Source organism: Eublepharis macularius, chromosome 12 (genome assembly GCF_028583425.1).
Source record: "Eublepharis macularius isolate TG4126 chromosome 12, MPM_Emac_v1.0, whole genome shotgun sequence".
Taxonomy (NCBI): domain Eukaryota; kingdom Metazoa; phylum Chordata; class Lepidosauria; order Squamata; family Eublepharidae; genus Eublepharis; species Eublepharis macularius.
This window is the reverse complement of record NC_072801.1, coordinates 20,125,736-20,146,686: the sequence shown is the minus strand read 5'-3', so window position 1 is coordinate 20,146,686 and position 20,951 is coordinate 20,125,736. Positions and strand designations below refer to the sequence as shown.

The following is a 20,951-nucleotide window of genomic DNA, read 5'->3' as shown; positions in this document are numbered from 1 at the left end:
TAACTGGCAGTGGATCTTCAGCACCTCAGAGACGGAGATGTTTGCATACAGATCATCCCAGATTCAATTCCTGATGTCTCTAGTTAAGGCATCTTAAGTGGTAGGGGTTGGGAAAAGCCATTCTCAGCTTGAGACTCTCGAGAATTGTCCGTCACAGTAGACAAAGCTGATCTGCGTGGATCAGTGCTCTGATTTTAGAACAAGGCAGTTGCAGGCGTTTGTTGAGGTGAATGCCCATCTTAACGGTGTGTCTTGGTGTAAAGAACATTTATTTTAGTTTCCTGTTCCACTGTTCCATCATTGTGCTTGCCAATCAAAATTGTACAAACAAATTCATGTTAAAAAGCCATGTTATCTGAAGAAGGGAGCTTTGACTCTCAAAATCTTACTCCTTTGAAAAATCCTGTTGGTCTCTAAGGAGCCACTGGACACACATCCTGCTGTTCTACAGGAAACCAACACGGTTACCTATCTGAAACAATCATGTTAAAACCAACACTAGAAAATTGAGAACTGGCTCCTTCCCTTTACTGATGGAAATCGGGGGCTCAGGCTGTCATCCTAGGTTCCACCCCCCGCTCCCGTGCCCTCCATCTGTTCTGTAAGTGAGTGTTATCAGTATCAGTAATGGGGTGGGCAACATAGTCTGTGATGCTTCTTTCTGTTACTGTCAGTTGATATCTTTTGCTAAGAGAGGTGCAAATGTCAGATTTCTGTGTACCATTCTGTGTCCGTATCCCTTCTAACAAAGCTTTTAAATCAACAGTAGAATCCCCCATAAGGCTTTTGATCACAAGGAACTGGTTTAGAATTGATTCTTCATTTAATATCTTTCCTCCCCCTCTCTGCCACAATAACCCCTTACATTTAAAATGACATACGCGTTTTGCAAATATATGCTATCTTCTTGAAGTTTGCTACCTAGCACTGGCCAGGTTAATGGAAAACGTTTGCTGTACATGAGTGTCAAGCTACATCTGTCCCCATTCCTTTTTCCTTAATTCATTTCTTCTGATTTTGCCACTGATGGTTTTCGGCAGCTGCTGGACAAACTCCACCTGATTGAAGGAAAACGAAAAGGCAAGATAGTCATGGAATTGATAGACGTCAGTCTGTTTTCAGAGTGGGCTCATCTTCGTCTGTTTTCTAACCAATAAAAGAGTGAAACTAGAATTTCATTTTTGCAAAAGTATCACTCTAATATCCCACCCTTCTTCCAAGGAGCTCAGGGCCATGAGCACAGTTCTCCTTTTGCCATTTTCTCCTCACAATAATCTTGTGAGGTAGGTGAAGCTGAGTAAGAATGACTGGCCCAAGGACCCTTGACAAACTTTATAGGAGTGGGAGCAATTTGAGCCTTGGTTACCCAGATCCTAGTCCAACAGTAGCCAGCACACCACCTACCAAGAGTGGATTAGTTAATTTAATCCCGTAACCAAAGAAGGGCATAAATATCACACATGGTATAATCTGGAACTTTTGACTAGAGGCCTGGGGTCAAATCCCTGCTCAGCCATGAATCTCGTGGAGTGACCTGGGACCAAGCACTGGCTCTCCGCCTGACACACTTCAGGGGCCTGTTGTGAAGATGGAACGGAGGAGAAAAGAACCAACCAGAGTAACTAAGCACTTGTGTTGTAGGGGTGCACTGCACTTTGCTGAGTGCAGTGGGGAAATACCTATGTAGGTCACACAACCATTATATATTAACATTTCATTGTTTTAATTGTGTTATTTATAGTAGCAGTGCAGAATGTAGAAAAAGAATGTGACTGGGCCCTGGTGCCCCCTTGTGCATTAAACTGAGCCACTGCGGTTCATCTCAGGCCTTGAATCGACTCCTGTTAAATCAACACTGGCAATTCAGTTGTGCTGCAAGCCTAGGCAGAGTGGTTTCAGTCTACAGGCCAACCTAGGCATGCAGATGTGACCCACAACAGTTGAAAAGTAAAAGTAAAATCTAAGCCCAAATGGCCTCCGAATGCTTCCACGAGGGAAGGAAGGGCTCAAGCCGTTTCCCTGTGTCACAATAGCATGGGAAGAGCCCCCCCCCCCCCAGTTTTTACAGCTCCTCATGCAAAGAATGCTTCATGTGGAACAAAAAAAAACCCGGGGAAACACTTCCACCACTCCTACTTTGACAAGGGGAAACAGTTTGAGGGGGGAGGAAGGAGCCCCTCCTATGCCCATGGAGGCATTCTGAGGGGGTTAGGTAGGGTTCTCAGGTACCCCCTGGTGGCGGGCAAACTCCCAGGAGGTTTGCCATCACCACCAGAAGTGATGTTATGCCTGCCACGCGAGCGCTCCCATCTCGTGTGGGGCCAATTTGGCCCGTTTGGGGCCCAAATCGCCCCCAGACGAAGCACAGGAACACTCCTGCAGCCAGCACGACAATGTCACTTCTGGAAGTGACATCGCCGTGCCTGTTGGGAGCACATACGAGCCGAAGGTAAGTGCCAGGTCCCCCCCTCTCCCGGTGGGAGGGTATAGGGACCTGGCAACCCTGCGTTTAGGGTCTCCTTTATTTTTAACAGCTACTCCCCAAAGCTGCTGTGTAGCTGCAGGGAACTCGAATTGGGTCCGGGGGACCCAGATCCAACTCTCTAAAAACCTGCATGTCTAGTTTGGCCCTAAATGTCTCGAAACCCAAGGACATCAGCGGGGGACAATGCTGCTTTAGGATTCCACAGTTAACTCTTTCCCAGCTGACTGCTGAACTACTCACAGGCCAAGCCCCCAAATCTTCTGCTAGCACTTTATGTCTGCCTTCTGTCTCCTACTATCCCTTAAAACAGCAACTGTAGCAGCACAAGACCAGGCCTCTGTGGATGCCAGACTACAATTCCCAGGATCCTTAGGGTCTTGTTCTTATTTGCCTTCATCAACTTTCCTTCACCTGGTCAAGAATTAGCTCCTCATTCCCACCTCCTGACTGGGCTTATGAAAGGTGCAATTCAACTCAGGCGATGCAGGAGGCTTCCAGGTAGAGGCCAGGCCTCAGCTAGGCCCAGCTGGCTGCAATGCTTTGCGGACTGAAGCAGGTAGGCCGAGACACGTTGAAGGACAGGAGTTGACTATATGTTAATGTTATCATTATTATTACAATTGTACTCTGATCCTTATTGCAGATAATGTTGCCAGCAATGCACAAGTTCCTTATTGCAGGCAATGGCTACTGGTTGAAATCATTTTGTGTGGTACATCCATTAATCCATAGAATATCATGACAGTAAGGAGAACTTTCAAGATTTTACAAGGATTAATAACATTTTTGACAGAGAGAAAGAGACCTAGTTAGGCACCTAATAGGGTGGGAGTAGGGTTGCCAGTCTCCAGGCGATGGCTTGAGATCTCTAGGAATTACAAATGATCTCCAGGCCATAGAGATCAGTTCCCCTGGAGAAAATGGCTGCTTTGGAGGATGGACTCTATGGCATTATAACCTTCTGAGGTTCCTGAACCCCAAATCCTGCCTTTTCAGGTTCCACCCTCAAATTCTCCAGGAATTTCTCAACCTGGAGCTGGCAACCCTAGGTGGGAGTGTTATTCAGTACCTACTTGTTAGAGGGGGAAAGAAGCCTCAGTATCATATGTTAAGGAAGGTTATAAGATACTCTCACTCTCAAATAATGAGGGGTCTATTTACTTCCCATTCCTTTCTCAGTACCTCTGTTTTTCTTCCTCCCTCCCTGCCTTCCTTTCTCATTTTTCCAAGTTCACTCCCGCCCACCATTTCCCCTTCCTTCTTTTCTGTCACTTTCTCAGTTTGTTTTCCTTTTCTTTTCACTGCCTCCTGTTTTTTTAGTCTTCAAAAGGGTTTTGGATGCAGGGCAGGTGAAGTGCCAGCAGCTTTGTACATGGGGTGGGGTGGTGGATGCAGTTCTGGCTTCCTTAAGTATAATAAAATATAAATTGTGGGCTTCTGGGGCAACTGTATTTTTCAAAACCATGGAATCATTGTGGCATTTTAAGGACTAAGATTTATTTGGCCTCCTATTATAGCTGCATGAATTCCTTGGGTCCCTTATAGCACCGATCCTGCTCTGGCGCACAGTGGGCCTGCTGAATGAAACGTTTTTACAAATTGGGGCATTATCTAGCTGAAGCTACACAATCCAATTGAAACTACACAGTAACGACTTTTAACCAAGAGGAATGGTGGAGCATAGAAATTTAAATAAATATCTAGATTGTTCCACAGGTTTTTCAAAGTGGTAGATGTTTTACTTTCCCCCACTGAATACATGGACCTTTAAATACCTTAGCGCCCAGCCCAGGTTTCTAGCCCTTATGACTGGGGATTAAAGTTCAAATCGGTTGAAAAGTGTTCTAAATATTAGATATATGTGCATATATATCAGCATAAAGAGAGAAAAACTTAGATGGTGAAGTCAAAAGTGCATGAAATGGAAGAGATACAGACTGTAACATCTCTGTGCCATACCTAAATATATATAAGATAAACACAGCATCCGTTACAACATTAATAATGAAAACTTGGGGGGTACTGTTATGTCCCTTTTTGAGGTTCTACATCCAATTACCTTTTTGTTTCACTCTTTCTATTTTTTTAATTTTTTGGTCAACCTGCCTTCCTGTTTTGTTTGCTTCTATCACAGCAGTTTTACTCAACAGAGGCAACAGCAGAGGTCAAATTTAGCTGTAGACTATCGTATTATGTTACAGTGGACAAAACAGCTATTATAGTTTTGTCCCCAGAGGAGGAGCCCCCATATCAGAAAGTAGGAATGTTAAATGGAAACTAAAATGAGGTCATTGACTTAGTGATAATGGACTTTTCCTAAATATGCTGCCTGGTTCATACAGCTTTGAAATAGTCCTTACTTTTCTAGGATACTTGTAGGGAGCTGTAATTTTCTTCACATGGTCTTGAAGCTCAACGGTCAACTTCTCAGCATTATGTGATGCAAAGGACTGAGATAAGACTACAAAAGCTTTCACCACCTAGGAAGAAAAGTTGGGATGTATCATTTAGTTAATCAAAGACAGCACTCTAGAGGAGGTGACATATTTATTTAGGTCTATTTACATTATTTATAGTCTGCCTTTCTCAATGAGACTCAAGCTGGATTACACAGTAATGTAATTCAATACAATCAACAGCTGGGACATTCAATAAACAATACAATAGGGTCCATATGACACACAGAAATCAGGCATACATTCAGCGAGACCCTCGTCCAGATTCCTAACGTTAGATTTGATTCCTGTTTGCCGTGTGCTACATTTTTAAGGGCCTGGGGAAGAGGTTTGGGATTTTATCCTCCGGGTAAACTGAGCAGTATAAAACTCTTCTTTTGTCTGTCAAAAGCCGTTGCAAGTGGGAAACTGGACTATAAATTGAAAGAAAAAGAAAGAAAGAAAGAAAGAAAGAAAGAAAGAAAGAAAGAAAGAAAGAAAGAAAGAAAAGGTATTGCCTAGAATCTTGAATGATCCTCTCCCCACAAAAGTTCTCAGATCATTTTAGATCATCCCAAAGGGAGTCATATGGATCCCCCTGCCTTAGAACAAACAGAGGGGAACTGGCTCTAAATTTATGAAGAATTTTGGAGCAGCTGGGAAAAAATAATTCGAGGCAGCTCTTGCTGTGTTTTATTCTGAGGGTCTATGCTTGTAACCACTTTGGCATATGGAAGCCTTTCAGTAATTGCCTTACATCCTTTCATAAGCTGGCAATATGGTGTGGCCTTTGCCAACACAAACAGAATTCTAAGCATGGCTGTGGATGTACACAAATAGTTAAGCCACCAGGGATGGCAGCTGGCATAACTAGGAAGTTTTTGCGCCAACTAAGTCCCATTTGGAGTATATACGTTGTGTATATACAACAAGCAGTGCATTATGAATATGTCTTCTTGTTCCAGCAAGTTTTGCTTTTTGTGTTCCACATAGTCTTATTTTATGGCATTTTTGCACCATTGTTAACAACAATTATTTGTTATACATGTTTATACTCCAAAGTAATGAGGACTGGGTATAAGCAACATCGAAAAAGGGGAGTTTTGCATCAAAATGGCAGAACTACAAAAAGTGGAGGTATCCCTAGTATAAATACTGTACAACCTGTGTTAAAAATCTGTATGATGCCTATACACAATACAAATGAACCTATGTACTGCACAGAGAAAAGCAAAGGAGACAGGAAACAAAAGTATAAAATGATTATGAAAGAAATTAATTCGGGAAGAGTTTGCCCACCCATCATATTTGCAGGGCCCCCATGAAATCACTTTTCTTAAATGTGAGGGGTTAGAGGTTAAGTTCTTCATTACCTCTCCTCTGATAGGATCTGGGCTGCTGACCACAGCAGACTCAACCACGGCTGGATGTTCAATCAAGGCGCTTTCCACCTCAAAAGGCCCAATACGATACCTAGGAGGAGGAGAAGTAGCCAGAACCTCATTTTTAATGTATATAATATTTGTCTTCTTATTCAGGATGGAGAGCTCTCTGTTTTGGAACATTTTTTTTTTACTAGAATATATATATCCCACCTTTACCCCTCACTTAAAAGCAAAATCCATATCTAAGAGTATTGAACAAACAAAATGTGCTTTGACTTTCCGCACAATATCCTAATACATTCAGCAAAAGGCTCTCTCTCCTAAGCAGCACTGCCTGCTAAAGGCCAGCAGGGAAGGTGATTTTCTCATCATCTTCTGAAAGGCTGATCCAGTCCACAGGGACTTCTACAGAAAAATCCCTGAATGAGCAGCGGCTGATTTTGCAGCCCTGAGAGATGGCACAGTCAGCAAAGGTGCGTGAACTGAATACAACTTGCCATACAGGCAGAAATGGTCTGTTAATTAAGGGTCCTTTAAATCAGGGGTCCCCAACCCCCTGGGCGCGGACCGGTATCGGGCCACACAGGAGGTGAGTGGCGGGCGAGCGCAGAGCCAGCTCCAGGGAGCAGGCGAGGTAGGGACCGTCTAGTTGCAGGGAAACAAGCTCAGGGCTCCCACTGATTCTGCATTGTGGTGAGTTGTATAATTATTTCATTATATATTATAATATAATTGAAATAAAGTGCACAATTGTATCATTCCAAAACCACCACCACCACCCCCCGGTGCCAAAAAAGATTGGGAATTGCTGCTGTAAGTAAGGCCCCGCCCATGAAAGGTAAGAACCAACACCTTACACTGAGCTTGGAAACAAGAAACTGGTGTAGGTCATCAGGATCACATGAGATATGTTTACATTGGCTCACTCCAGTAAAAAGACAAGTTGCTGCATTTTTGTACCAACCGAAGTTTGTTGATTGTTTTTAAGGACTGCCAGTAGCTTGAATCAGCACGATTAAATTGATTTGGTTTTACAAGGGAATAAATTTGTGATTTTTTTTTTTTGCTCTGAAATGTACAAACCCAGAGGAGATGATGACGTCGTCAGCTCTTGCAACAAACCACAGATAGCCTTCTTCATCCATCCACCCTCTGTCTCCAGTGATATAGAAATTCCCACGAAAGGTTGAGGCAGTTTTCTCTGGATTATCCTTGCAATAGACAATTTTTTTTAAAAAAAAATGGAGTTTGAACATAGCTCATCCATGGCTGCTGGCTTGAGGTCAAACCAAACAAGATACTGAAAGATCTAGGATTGGATCGCCAATACTTATTTTTATGAATAGCTCCAAGAGTTCCCACCCAGTTTCCAGGCGTCAAACAGCCTCCCCCCACCCCCAAGATGATATTTGCTCAACTGGGGGAAAACAGGCAGGTTGCCTAAATGTTAGCTGTTTATTTTCTTGAAGGGAACAAATAGTAATCTGTTTGAGGTTGGCAAAAGGGCATAAGGGTAGAGAGAGAACTCCTCCTTCTCCCACATAATGGTCCAGATCTGAATTGGGGCCTCCTGCTGCTGTTTATAAATAAGCCACACACATTCTGAAGAGGCAATTGTGGTCTGCTTTGACCCGTAGAAGAATAAACCAATTTCAACATGATAGATTATCTTTTAAAAGTATTCTGCCTTTAATTAACAATTTATTTTAAAAGTCGGTTTGGGGGGTTTCTTCATTCCCTCCCTGCTTACAATATCTTTGCTACTCATTCCAATCAATACTACCCCTTTCAGACAGGCTGTCAAAATGCTTCATGTGTGTTGGGCAAGTTTTAGATGAGGAAAACATCACCATTAATAATACTGTAAAGTTCTGCCATTTGATTTCTTTGTGTTCAGAAGAGCAACGTGTCTGCCGTTTTATGAATCAAGAGTTATCTGAGGTTGTAATATTATCAAATGGGGCATTTTCATACAGAAATGATGTAGCGGGGAAAGTGCAGGGAGTTACTTACCACATAGCGAGTAAAAAAACAAAATGGCTGCTTGGACTGAATTCTGATGGCGATGTCTCCTTCCTCCCCACGAGGTAGAATATTACAGTTTTCATCTATGATCTACAAAATGGCAAACACAGCAGCCAGTTTGAGTGAATGATGACGGAGAAACAGGACCTCCCTGTATCCTCTGAATACAAACATTCAGGTGCCATTCTTGAATCTTGTTTTTCCCCATCTGATTGACAAACAAACTGTTGTCTTACCTGAACATCATATGGTGGAGCTGGCTTACCCATGGACCCAGGCTTAATTTTCTTTCCTTTTTCGGTTAGTGATATCACACCCTGTAGCAAACAAAATTTTAATTCAACTGAATTTTTTTAAAAAAACTCTTTACCTCAAAGTTATTGGCCTGGAAATGAACGTCTGTCCGTTTCTTGAGAGATCTGTGAGGGCTGAATGCTGCTGTGTATGTTGTGTTAGCCTGTTGCAGCAGAACCGAATCCCTAAGACTTTTTGAACGAAATCCTCTGGAGCTGAATATTCCCCACAGGCTGACTCTTCCAAAGGTAAGACTGATGAGCACACAGGAGAAGGCCTTCTCTGTGTTTGCGCCCATATTCTGGAACATCCTCCCTTTCAAGACTTGTTTGGCCCCCTCACTGACGGCCTTATGGAGATCAGTTAAGATAGTTCTTTTCTGGAGGTGGCTAAATGAACAGTCTCCCCAAAACTGTGCGGGCTTTGTTTGGTTGTCAAAAAGCTGTATTTTTTTAAGGTTTATGTTGAAGACATTGCTTGTATTTTTGTATAAGCTTATTTTAAGGTACCAGAGTTTTGAGTTGGATCCGAATGGGCCACAGGACGGATTTTAGCTGTTGCTGCTTACCTTGCTTTTATTCCTGTTGCATTGTTTTCATTATCGTGGTTTAATTCATTGGTTTATTTCTTATCTTGTAAGCTGCCCTGATTTTTTTTTTTTTAGTACAAGCGTGGTGGAATATAAATAAGGTTGCCAGCTTCTAGGTGGGGCCTGGAGATCTCCTATTATTACAACTGATCTCCAATACCACATTGGATGGAGGGCTCATGTGATGGGCTTTGCATGTGTTGAAATCGATGTTCATAAGCAGGGGAAGCAGGCACAAGCATGCTTGTTGGCTCATGTGAGCATGGCATTTATGCGCTGACACAATGTATGCGTCACATAAGTTCTGTCCTTGTGATAATGTTTTTTAAAAGCAGAGTTCCAGATCCTAGGGATGGAGACAATGATGGCATGTACATGGGAGGGCAGGGCAACTTGTGCCCACTCTCCTTCGACACATGTTGGTTGGAATGTTGTCTTTAGAAGGCATCTGGTTTTTGGTACTCCCAAATACCAAGCCGTTCAGCTCCCTTCCTGAGTAAATTGATCACTTTCTAGGAAGTGCTCTGGTTATAACAGCACTGAACAAAACGTATTCACTGACTTCTATACCTGTGCTAATAAAGAAAGTCACTCTCCAGTTTTGATTCACCCATAGAAAGATTTGTTCCCTAGTTTAGTTCCTTGACAACAAGGTTTTGACTCAGCTATATACATACCACTTCAGTTTGTCCGTAGCCTTCGTACAGCTCCAGCCCTGTTTGTTTTTTCCATTGTGTCAGCACTTCAGGATTCAGCGGCTCCCCTCCTGTCAGGCAGTGCCTTAGACTCTTGAATCTGTAGCTGAAGATTCATAATGAGAGCAGGTTTGAGGGTTGTGTGTGTGACTGCACATTTCCTGCCCCACAATCAGGAAGTTTTTCTTCCTTGTGATATATCCCTCTGCATGGCGTTAGTTGGGGGTTGGGGGTGGTCAAAGAAATCCAGCTGGATCCAGTCCATTTTTCTGCTGGTGAATAAGCAATGAGGTTCCTCTTTGACCATTCAAAAGGGGTATGGTGGGGACTATGGGACATTGTGGTGCTGGGGGAGAGTTTTGCGGATACCATGGACAGCCAAAAGGACAATTAAATGGATACTAGATCAAATCAAGCCTGAATTCTCTCTGGAGGCTAAAACGACAAGACTGAGGCTATCATACATTGGTCACATCATGAGAAGACAAGATCCTCTGGAAAAGTCAATAATGCTAGGAAAAGTGGAAGGCAGTAGGAAAAGAAGAAGACCTAAAATGAGATGGCCTGACTCAGTAAAAGAAGTGATGTCCTCCTGTTTGCAGAATCTGAGCAAGTCTGTTAATGACAGGACAGTCTGGAGGTCTTTCATTCATAGGGTTGCCGTAGGTCGGAGGTTACTTGACGGCACATAACACACACACACGGGACATTGCAAGTAGAAAGGCAAATTGGGCAAGAGGGAGGGTAAAAAAGCTGGCTGGATCCAAACCAGCCTATTTTAATGGGTTTAGCAACCACACAGCATCACAAACACCAGCAGGCATGACTTGAGGGAGGGTCTTAGTGATTCTGGGACCCCGGGCAAAACTTTTAAGATCCAGAATCAGGGGGAAGGCTATTGGCTGTAGGGTGGGGCAGGTCCCTGACCACCCCAGAGCTAACTCCCTCCTATACACACATTGCCTGAGTCTCAGGCAGCATGAAAGCTCAACAGCAACGCCTGGGGCAACTGGGCAGAAGGGTGGAGGAGCTCAGAACATGGGGCCAGGGGCATCTGCCCTGGATGCCCTGAGGCTAAGATCTCCCCTGCGTGACTGCCCATCTGGATTTGATTTGCTGATCTGTAAAACAGATGATTGGAACAGACAACTGGTGCTGTTTTTTTAAAAAAATAGTAGGTAGGTAGGTAAGGTTTATTGCATTAGGCCAAAGGCCGTTACAAACAATAAAACAGTAACAAAAAATAGTATTTGATTGAAACTTTTGAATAATAATAACAACAGCAACAACAACATTCAATTAATATACTGCCCTTCAGGACAAGTTAATGTCCACTCAGAGCGGTTTACAAAGTATTATTATCCCAACAACAATCACCCTGTGAGGCAGGTGGGGCTGAGAGAACTCTGGAAGAGCTGTGACTGATTCAAGGTCACCCAGCTGGCTTCAAGTGGAGGAGTGGGGAATCAAACCCAGTTCTCCAGATAAGAGTCACGCCACTCTTAAACATTACACCAAACTCGCTCTCAATAAACCATCTTATAAAACCGCCACTCAGTGCACACAGTATTGGGTGCATTAGCTGGACCAATGTTCTGTTTCAGTATAATGCATCTTCTTGTCATTTTAAGAGATAATATTGAGCAGATTAGTCTGTGGATCAGATGCAGATCGACAGATAGGGTGGGTTATTTCTTAAAGTTGCAAGGCTGAATACGGGTGCTGAAGAACAGTGCCTGCACCTTCCTTGTGCCAGTAAACAAGTCAAGAGTACCTGGTAAGATCCTGTTGCACCAGCATCCGATAGACAGTAGGAGCACTGCACATTGTAGTGACCGGGTACCTGATGAGCGTCTGAAGAGATTGAGAATGGGGAAAATATTGTGAGTTTGCTTAGACAAGTATCAGTATGTCCCCGCGTCATCATCATGTGCGCCCTCAGATTTGGTCCCTCTAAGAAAATACTTGGGCCTAGTTGGCCAACTGTGTGAAAAGGAAACCCATCCACATGACAGGATTTGTACTCTTACATTCAGAGTCTCTCTTGGATCAAACTGTGGCATGTGGTGTATGAAGACGCTGGAGCCACGAAGCCATGGAGCAAAAACACTCCCTATGGCGGCCTTGATCCAGCCTGTGTCAGACATGTTCCACATTATGTCTGATGGTTTCAAATCCAACCAGTACCTGTGAAATACAGAAATGAGTGGGTGGTCCAGGTTAAGTTATAAAACATCCCCCTCCAACATCTTTAGCTGTTTCCAAAGAGATTCAGAAAGCATATGGATGTTGCAGATTTATATGCTAGTTTTATACTGACTTAACTGTCATGGTTGTCCCGCTCCAAAGAATTACGAGAACTGTGAGCGTGCTGAGGATTCTGGTGGCATGCCGTAGCCCCTTTCGCAGCAGTCCCTTTCCAGATCATTTTAGGAAGAAACCAAGACTTCACTAAACTCAGCCCCACCAACTGTTTTCAGCACAGGGCTTAAATCTGGAACAGGGATACCTCCAGAAGGCGGCAAGATAAAGCAGCTATCCCTCTGAATATATCTCCCACTCCCCTTCTGCTGGCCAACATATCTAACTAGCGTAGCTTCATGAACCGCAGCAAATTTCTCAAACAACCCCAATATCTAAGACAAAAGAATTTATTGTATATGACCACGGGCCTTCACAATCCAAAACCTTTCATAAAAACACATGCATACATATATAATTACATGCATATAACACCAATATCTGAATTTCAGTATTCAAAAAAAATCAAAACTGCAGGTGGTTGTAAGTAAGGCCGTTTCCACACAGCTGGTTGTTCCTGCCCTTTTCCCACTTACTGTGTGTGTTTTGCTGATTTGTGCTGAAAACTCAGCCTCCACACACACTCCCCCAAAGCGCTTACTTTGCACTTTGAGGTTGCAGGATAGCCTCTGTAGTTCATAGAAAAAGTGGTTTGGGAGGGGCAGTCGGGACATTTTCGTCATTGTTGCCTGCCTCCCTTTCAAATGTTTTTTTTACTATGCATATTAGTGATCGCTTCGTTGAGAGCTTTGGGGAAACAGCTGGGTGATGATTGTAGGATTCCTTAGAGCGCTTTAACTGTTGACATGCCCTAGAATGTAGAAGAAGCGCTCCATCAACCCGTGGCAAAAGAAAATACCAGGGAAGTGCAGTCCCAGAAAAAACGGTAGGAAAACAGCCTGCAAACGTTTTGCAAACTGAGACATGTGGAGTCCTGGGGAAACATCACCAGAGTTTCCTGGGTTGGCCTTGCCTATAAGGACTTGTGGAAACGGCTTAAATAGAAAGTGCTTATCTCTCAAACTCCTAAACCAGCACACAGGATGGGATGTAATTTTCCAGCCAGTAGGCGTGAATCTACATGGTTCCTTCCTCTCTGCTGGCCCCTCAGCTGTTTGGCAAAGGATAGTAACAAAAGAAATCCTTGCCAATAATGTTTTTGCCTATATTTTTGATCCCCAAAAGAATTTCTCTGGAATCACCCCTAGATGGGAAAATACTGTTATGCGCTCCCCTTTTTTCCCAACAGTAAGAAATGTTAGGGGCAGCACTGTGTAGGTTGGTTCACTTTGAAGGAGAATGAGCATGGAAGACTTAGGAGTAAGTGACGTTATTTAAAAGTAGTGACATTATTTAAAAGCTGAGCTATCAAGGGACTATCTCTTAACAGTTGACACCCTCTGAGGAACATGAGCCATCCTTTAGCCACTGGGGTATGTTACTTTCAACCAAGAACGTTTGGAGTATTTAAGCATTTATCTATTTACCATGATAAATGATTTACCATTTATTTACTCATTTAACATTTATTTAATTATTTCTAACATGATTCGGAACAGGTTTACAAGCCTGGGCACAGGAAAAAAAATTAAAATCAGACAGTTGCAGGTGGGTAGCCGTGTTGGTCTGCAGTCGGAGAGCAAGATCTGGATTCAATAAAACCTTAAAGACCAACTAGATTGAGCTTTTGAGAGTCAAAGCTCCCTTCGATCTGATGAAAGAAGCTTTGACTCTTGAAAGCTCATACCTTGGAAATCTAATTGGTCTTTAAGGTGCTATTGGATCGGGATGTTGCTCTAAACCATAGTTACAAGAACTAAATGCCCCGGAACATCTCCATATCACCCACCGAAAGTCCTTAATTCCCTACAATGGCCCAGCTAAATAAAATGGCTTGGCAGTCTTTGAGTGTTAAGTATTCTCTTCTGGAAGCCGTTTCATAAGGCTGGGACCAACACTTACAGGAGAGCATCAACAGGAAAAAGCTTTGAAGGCATGTAAGATGGTGCACAAGGTTGTGAAAGGCCCAAAAATATGAAACAAGAACAAGGGAAAGCAGTCTGGAATAGATTCAGATCACATACCTTGCAGTTATGGCACATCCAATACCATAACTACTGTGGGTGTGCTCCGCCATCTTGGGAGACCCCGTGGTTCCACTTGTGAAGTAGATAGTCATGGGTTCATCACTCTTTGTTTTAACACAGTTGTGGCTAGAAGGGGCAGTTCTTAAAGGAGGAGAAGGAAGTATGATGGAAGTAAAAGAAAAACCCAATTCATTATACTTTATAGAAGGATTCCTCAATGGGGCGCACATAGATGCTATCATGGCACCCACCAGTACTTCTCAAGGCACCTGCTAAGCTTTTCAAAAAGTGAGTATGGGGCCGTTGTAGGGAAGAGCTTTTTATTGGCTGCTGTCATTCAAATGAAAAGGGTTTCTATGGCTGCAATAGCAGCTGTAGCCGCTAGGCTTCCCAGTCTCCCAGTGGGAGCAGGGAATACCCCACTCCCAGCTTCTTTCCCCCTGCCACCTCTTATCTGGAGGGGGGGAGGTGCGGGGAACAGGCCTGGGGACTCTTGAGCACGCTCCCATGCACGCCAGACTCTTCGTTGTCATGCCAGGAAAGATGTCATTCCCGGCACAATAATGTAGGCTCTGGAGTGCACATGTGCACTTCTCACACGCACACGATGGAGGATCCGGAGAACTGGTAAGCACTCAGGCTTGAGGTTCCATTTCCCCTTCAGTCTTCCCCTCTTTTTATTCCCCCTCTCTTTCTCTCTCCCTTGATCCACCCCTCAGGCTCTCCTCCATTTCTTTTTATTCTTCTGTTTGTATTGGTTTTTGCAAAGTGAGGAGGGAGGCATTGTGTTTGGCTCTGCCTCTTGAGGAAGACGTTTTTGTTTGGCTGTACTTCCTGTGGAAGCCATTTCAGTGTGGCGCTCGCCACCCCTTCTCAGCATTCCAAAGGTGCCTTAACTTGACTGGATATGCCTGAAATGCAGGGTTTAAAGAGGTTGGGAGCTCCTTTTTTATAGTGTAGTACAATGTGGCTACCAAGGACTAATTCTGGGGCCTATTCCTACGGCTGTTGTTGGCCATGCAACAGCCATTTGACGTTCCTGCACGTGTGTGCACGCCCAACCTTCCTGCACAATCGATGTGCCAACATTTGGAGCCTGGTCATCTTTTAATTTTGTTTATTGTTGGCGGGGTGGGGGGGCAAATTTTTTACAGGATGCTTTAAGTTGTTGGGACAGGAGTATCACGTCCCTCTGTTTGTTATATGTAAAAAAACACTGGTCATGTTCTTTTTACATTGCCGTCATGGATTAAATTTTGAAAAAAGTCTGCTTTACTCCTCTTTGGCAGACAGCAAATTATCACAAGCAGGAAGAATTTTTAACCTGTTTAACCAAACATTTGTACTTTGGAAGTCATTGTGATCCCTTCTAGCATTGTGGGGGCACTCACTGAAAGAGCTCCTTGAAGTTCAGCCATCCGTCTCTCCTGCCTTCGGAGATTAGCAGCTTTGTTTTCAGAGCTGGGCAAGACGAGGAAACTGAATCCACTGCTGGGGCCAAATTGTCATTTGTAATAATACACTTGGCCTCAGAAGCCTGGAGTCTGTACAGGATGTCTTTGGCTGTCAGTAGAGGTGTCCCTGGAATGAAGACAATCCCTAGAAGGGCAATTAATTAATACAGTCATCTTTGGTGCCAGATATTTATCGATTAGATTTTTTAAAATCCTGTTCTTGTAACACATGACAATGAAACTTCAACTCAAAGTGTTCTTCAGAGAGGGGATTCTAATCTGAGCTGGATTCAGGCATGATGGAGGGACCCTTCGCTGCCTCCTAACTTTCCTACAGTGGCCACGGTGATCTAAAAGGATCTCTGGGATAGCAGTTGCTCACAAACTGCATGTGAGTTGAAAGCATGGTGTGGCTTCAAAAAGGGCCAATGCAATTTTAGGCCCCTTTAGTAGATGCACAGTCTCCATGTCAAGAGATGCAATAGTTCCACTGTAGTCCAAACTAGTAAAACCTCATCTGGGTTTGATTCCACCTAAAATTTTTGCCTGCACAAGTAGGTATGTGTGTGTGTGAGAGAAAGAGAGAGAGAGAGAGAGATTTGCTGATCCTCCCTTTCTGCAGCAGCCTTCCAACCACCAAATCTACTCCTCAATGAACAATATATTTGGGGGGGGGGCGCATTTGGGGCTGCAGCAGAAGGGAGGAGATGGGGAAGTCGTGCTTCCAGAAATGAAAATCCTTCTATCCACAGAAACTGTAGGCAGGATCCAAGCTACTGTGTCAAGTTCTGGGTGATGCACTTTTAAAAAAGTGTGAAAAGTTTAACACAGGATGGACCAATGAAACACAGACAAGGAATACGAGGAAAGCCAGTTCAGGCATCTCCTCCTGTCAGTATCCGGATGACACCCTTTTCACCTGTCCTAATGCACGCCACATTCAGCAGCCACCACTCTGGGACTCGAGGCAGAATGAGGATTGCTCGGTCTCCTCTTTGTAGACCACATGGATCCAGGAGGACGTTAGCCGCTTTCCTCGACAGGGCTCCCAGCTCCTCAAAGCTCCATCTCACTTCACTCCCTTTCCCGTTGATCCACCACAAGGCAGGGTTAGGAGGTCTTTGTCCATCCTGCAATGCAGCATCAGAGATGAGCTTCGTAATTTGCTGCAATTTAAAACGGTCACGGTGGAGGGATAGGTCCACTGACAGCTGTTAGCTATGATGGTTGAATGTGACTGATGAAGTAAGGGCTCAGATCCCTGCTCATGAAGCTTGCCAGCTGGCCTGGACTTGGCTTCTTTCTCTCTCAGCCTGACCCAAGAGAGAATGGCTGAATCCACATTACCTCGGCGCGTCCCAGTGTTGCACTAAATGTTCGCTAAACACCCGGAAGTATGGCGTCTTTCAAGCGCAATTTCTGAATCGCGCTGGAAAGATGCTATACTTCCAGGTGTTTAGTGAACATTTAGTGCAACACTGGGACGCGCCAAGATAATGTGGATTCAGCCAATGTTAAACTGGAGTCAGGATTTTGAGTCGCGTTTAAGATATGTTAAGCTGATGTAAACTGAGGCAAAATATGTGGGAGTTTTATGCAGCTGCATTTATATCTGTCTTCCTAGGTAGATGTTGGTCAAGAAAGCATGGCTTGAGACAGAAATCTGCCCCAGACAACAGTTCAGCATGGCCCACTTGCGTCTGGCTCTATTCATAACCCTGCCCCCATCTGTTTGTAAAACCGTTACTCCATTCAGATAATGTATTAATTTGTTTTTGCAAGGCAGGCAGGGAGCTGCCGTTTCCAGCTGGAAGAAAACAGTTACCTTTTCTATCTTTGACCACTGGTCCAGAATATCGTTTGCAAAATTGAAGTGCTCAGGGACCTCCTTTTCACACCGGTTAATGGCTTCGTACTCTGAAAGATTGAGAGAGGCAAACGCCCTGCCATCTTTATGGAATGAATTGCAAAACGGCTTGGGATTCCAAATAGGTCTCAGAGCCTGGAGTTTGACTAGTGTTTTCATGACACAAGCCAGCTGTGCCTGAGATCAGGCAGTAATGTGCGGATTAAGCCTTTGGAAAAAGAAATGAATTGGAAAAGAATAATTATTTGTTACAATTTGAGTGTGAACGATGCAAAGCCCTGCCTGGCTGCCCCGGCTTTGCTTCTGTTGAATGTTCTCATGGTTGGCTCTGGTGAACCCAAACTTCTGTCCGCCAATTTGTTGGCACCCAGTACCCACTTCCAACTTCCCCATTGTAAAGTTTTTGCTCCACCTCATTGGACCAGGTGGGCTTCAGAAGACAGCGGGAAAAATTCCCTTTTTCTCTGCAAAAAACACCCATTAAAAATGTTTTCCTCCAACACAGGAGAGCAAGACTCAAGTCCAGTAGCTCCTTAAAAACCAACAAGATTTCCTGAGTATAAACTTTTGAGAGTCAAAGCTCCTTGTCAGATACCAGCGCTTTAACTCTCAAAAACTTATACCCGGGAAATCCTGTTGATCTTGAAGGTGCTACTGGACTCAAATCTTGCTCTTTTACTGCAGACCAACATAGCGACACAACTGAAACTATCTCCAACATAGGAGAATACTTGGGTTGGAACCTCCATCTATTTTGTGATTGACCTGTACCCCAAGACATTTATCTTGCAGATGGCCATGCCTCTCCCTGGCAGCCATTATGTGGCGGTGCTCACTAACTGTTCTCAGAATTACCAAAGTGTATGCAGCCTCAACAAGATTGGAGAGCCCTAAGAGCAAGAAAAACCACTGCATTGTTGTAGGGCCCTTCTTGGCTAATTGAGACGGGTCCCTTGGAAAAAGAAGCAGAGAGCAATTTTCTTTTATTCTGCTTCTTCCACTGGCACGTCTTTCATTGGAAAACAGGAAATCGACCCAGCATCTCCAATTAGGAGCGGTCCATTTGTCAGCGGGTGGGACCCAGCAGGTGCTCAACGATGCTGAACCTCATCACTAGCCCTGAAAAGCCCCCTTCCTGGTTTTGGATAAGCTCGCTTTAATTTAGCTCCTCGCGTTGCTCTTTCCCCATCAGTATGTGAAACATTTGCAGTTTGGATTATTCAGTCCGATAATACATTACTAGAAGGTAATAGGAAGCCATATTTTTGCAACAGTAATCTTCTAGCCATTGGCCCGTAACTGTGCAGTTATATTTACTATAATATAATGCTTGGAAATGTCGCCTTCTCACAGACTCCCTTCCTTGTAGGGTCGTTGTAGGAAAAGGAACAAATTTCACACTGAGCAAGGGATACAGGAATAGAAAGCAAGCAAACTATTCTTACCTGGCGGTGACGGGTTTTTAAGCAAATTTCCTCTTAATTCTTTTGCAATGCTCTGCCACAATAGAAGGCAATAACTACTCCCCGGCTCCCCTTGCTCGTTCTGTCTTTTAAAAACCAATCGGTCCTTGTGTGTACTGTATGTGGCTTTCTGAGGAAAGGATTATTCTCCCCTGAGAATGCAGGTTTTCATTTCACCAATTAGCCTTTAATAAAAAGCCACAAAAACAAGAGGAGGAGAATGTGTGTGGAAATCATGTCATTTCTTAATGTTTATTTTTTAAAGGTACTACCTATTTCTCAACCTTCCTCCCAAAGAGGTGAGAAGTAAACACCCCCCCCCCCCATTTTATCCTCACAACAACCCTTTGAAGTAGGTTAGACTGACAGAGTGACCAGCTCCACGTTTACTTGGGGGGGATTCAAACCCCAGTCCTGGCCTGACATCCTAACTGCTACACCACACTCCTCCTAGTTATGTGGTGAATATGAGAGATCAACCTGGCATTTAATTTGGAGACTGACTTAGTGTCTGCCGGAGGGAATAGCCTCTAATAATATTCTTACTGCATTGCCACATCTAAATAATAAAATAATGGCTTGAATCGGTTTTGATCCATTTTCAAAATTCAGGGCCCGATTAAACGTTGTGCTATATAAGCCATAGTTTCTACTGTCATGAAATATTCTGGAGGATCCTTAGTATGGAAGTGAGATATCCCTGTCTTAACTTCTGCACAGGACTGCTTACAACATCTTGCAATGTGACCGCTGATCTTAATCATTGCAAGAAGGGCCTCTTTTTTGATATTGAAATAGCTTTGTCTTCAGTCTTCTTTTTGACTGATAATTTCTCAGTTTTATCTTCTTACTTCAGTCACTTGTGTTAGCTGCTATTCATGCATTTATATCCCTCCTTTCTTCCATCTTGGGTCACCTAACGCCTCCAAATGGTTTGTCATCCAGGCGCTGAGCACGATACCCAGATTGGTTCAGCATCATTAAGGTTATGACATTATTTCCCTTCTAATTCTACCCTGGGACCTGTAGCACATTTGCTTGTTATATAAACTTGGGCACAATGCCTAATGTTAATTATGGGCCTGGATTACTTTTGTCAAGGCCTTTGGGCATAGACATCTAAGACATGTAAAACTTATTAACGGATGGAATTTTGATTCAGTTAAAACCCAAGCTGCATGTGCCATGTGCTGCAGCAAATCATATTCCATGCTATGAAAAAAAATTGTTATGTTTAAGCAGATCCTCAGCTGTGTGCATAATTCAGTCTTCCAAGGATTACATTTCAGTGAATTGGGACTGTTTGGGCAAAAATGAAGGAAAGAAGGATAGGAAAGAGAAGTCCAATAGAGGAGAGTCTTGATCTGTTTTGTTTCTCTGCTAAATAGACATCCATATATTTACGTTTTGGAGATGGCTTGGTTAGTGAGAATTGCCATTGCTCTTCAGGTGGTCTCCATTCTTGAACCCAAATCTCTAGAATTTATATCTCTGTGGCAAACGAGGGCATCTGTGGTTTTGTATGCCTATGAGTGCATTCATGAGGACATATAGAAATGCACACCAGATGTATCATTTCTGCAGCTCCCAGCACATCACCCAATATAATTATCAGACATGCAGGGGAGCCTGATTCATTTCAGGTTCATGGTATGCAGAGAGGGGTTGTTTAATCCTCCCAACCTGGAAAAGCCCTGAGGAGCCTAATTGGGAAACTTACATATTGGATCCAGCCAGCATTGTCACTCAATCTCACTTAATCCCTCTCTTTACTCAGACCCATCCCACATGGCTTTTGTCTATGCAGCTCTCATGATCCCCACCACAGCATTTTTGATGGTCAAAAGGGACCCCCTTCCTCCCTTTTGCAT

The 20,951-nt window shown here is 43.7% G+C and overlaps 1 protein-coding gene across 1 annotated transcript; it reads right to left on the bottom strand.

Moving 5' to 3' along the window:
- Window positions 1-804: 804 nt before the first annotated feature.
- Window positions 805-17,777, bottom strand: LOC129338803 (acyl-coenzyme A synthetase ACSM4, mitochondrial-like). Its single transcript, XM_054993293.1, has 13 exons — window positions 17,576-17,777; window positions 16,670-16,880; window positions 15,688-15,895; window positions 14,294-14,437; window positions 11,939-12,095; window positions 11,683-11,762; window positions 9,891-10,014; window positions 8,567-8,647; window positions 8,319-8,420; window positions 7,389-7,516; window positions 6,294-6,393; window positions 4,846-4,965; window positions 805-1,058 (listed from the first exon to the last, which is right to left on the bottom strand). The coding sequence occupies exons 1-13, from the start codon at window positions 17,774-17,776 to the stop codon at window positions 972-974; spliced, it is 1,743 nt and encodes a 580-aa protein (XP_054849268.1). The 5' UTR covers window position 17,777; the 3' UTR covers window positions 805-971.
- Window positions 17,778-20,951: the final 3,174 nt, after the last annotated feature.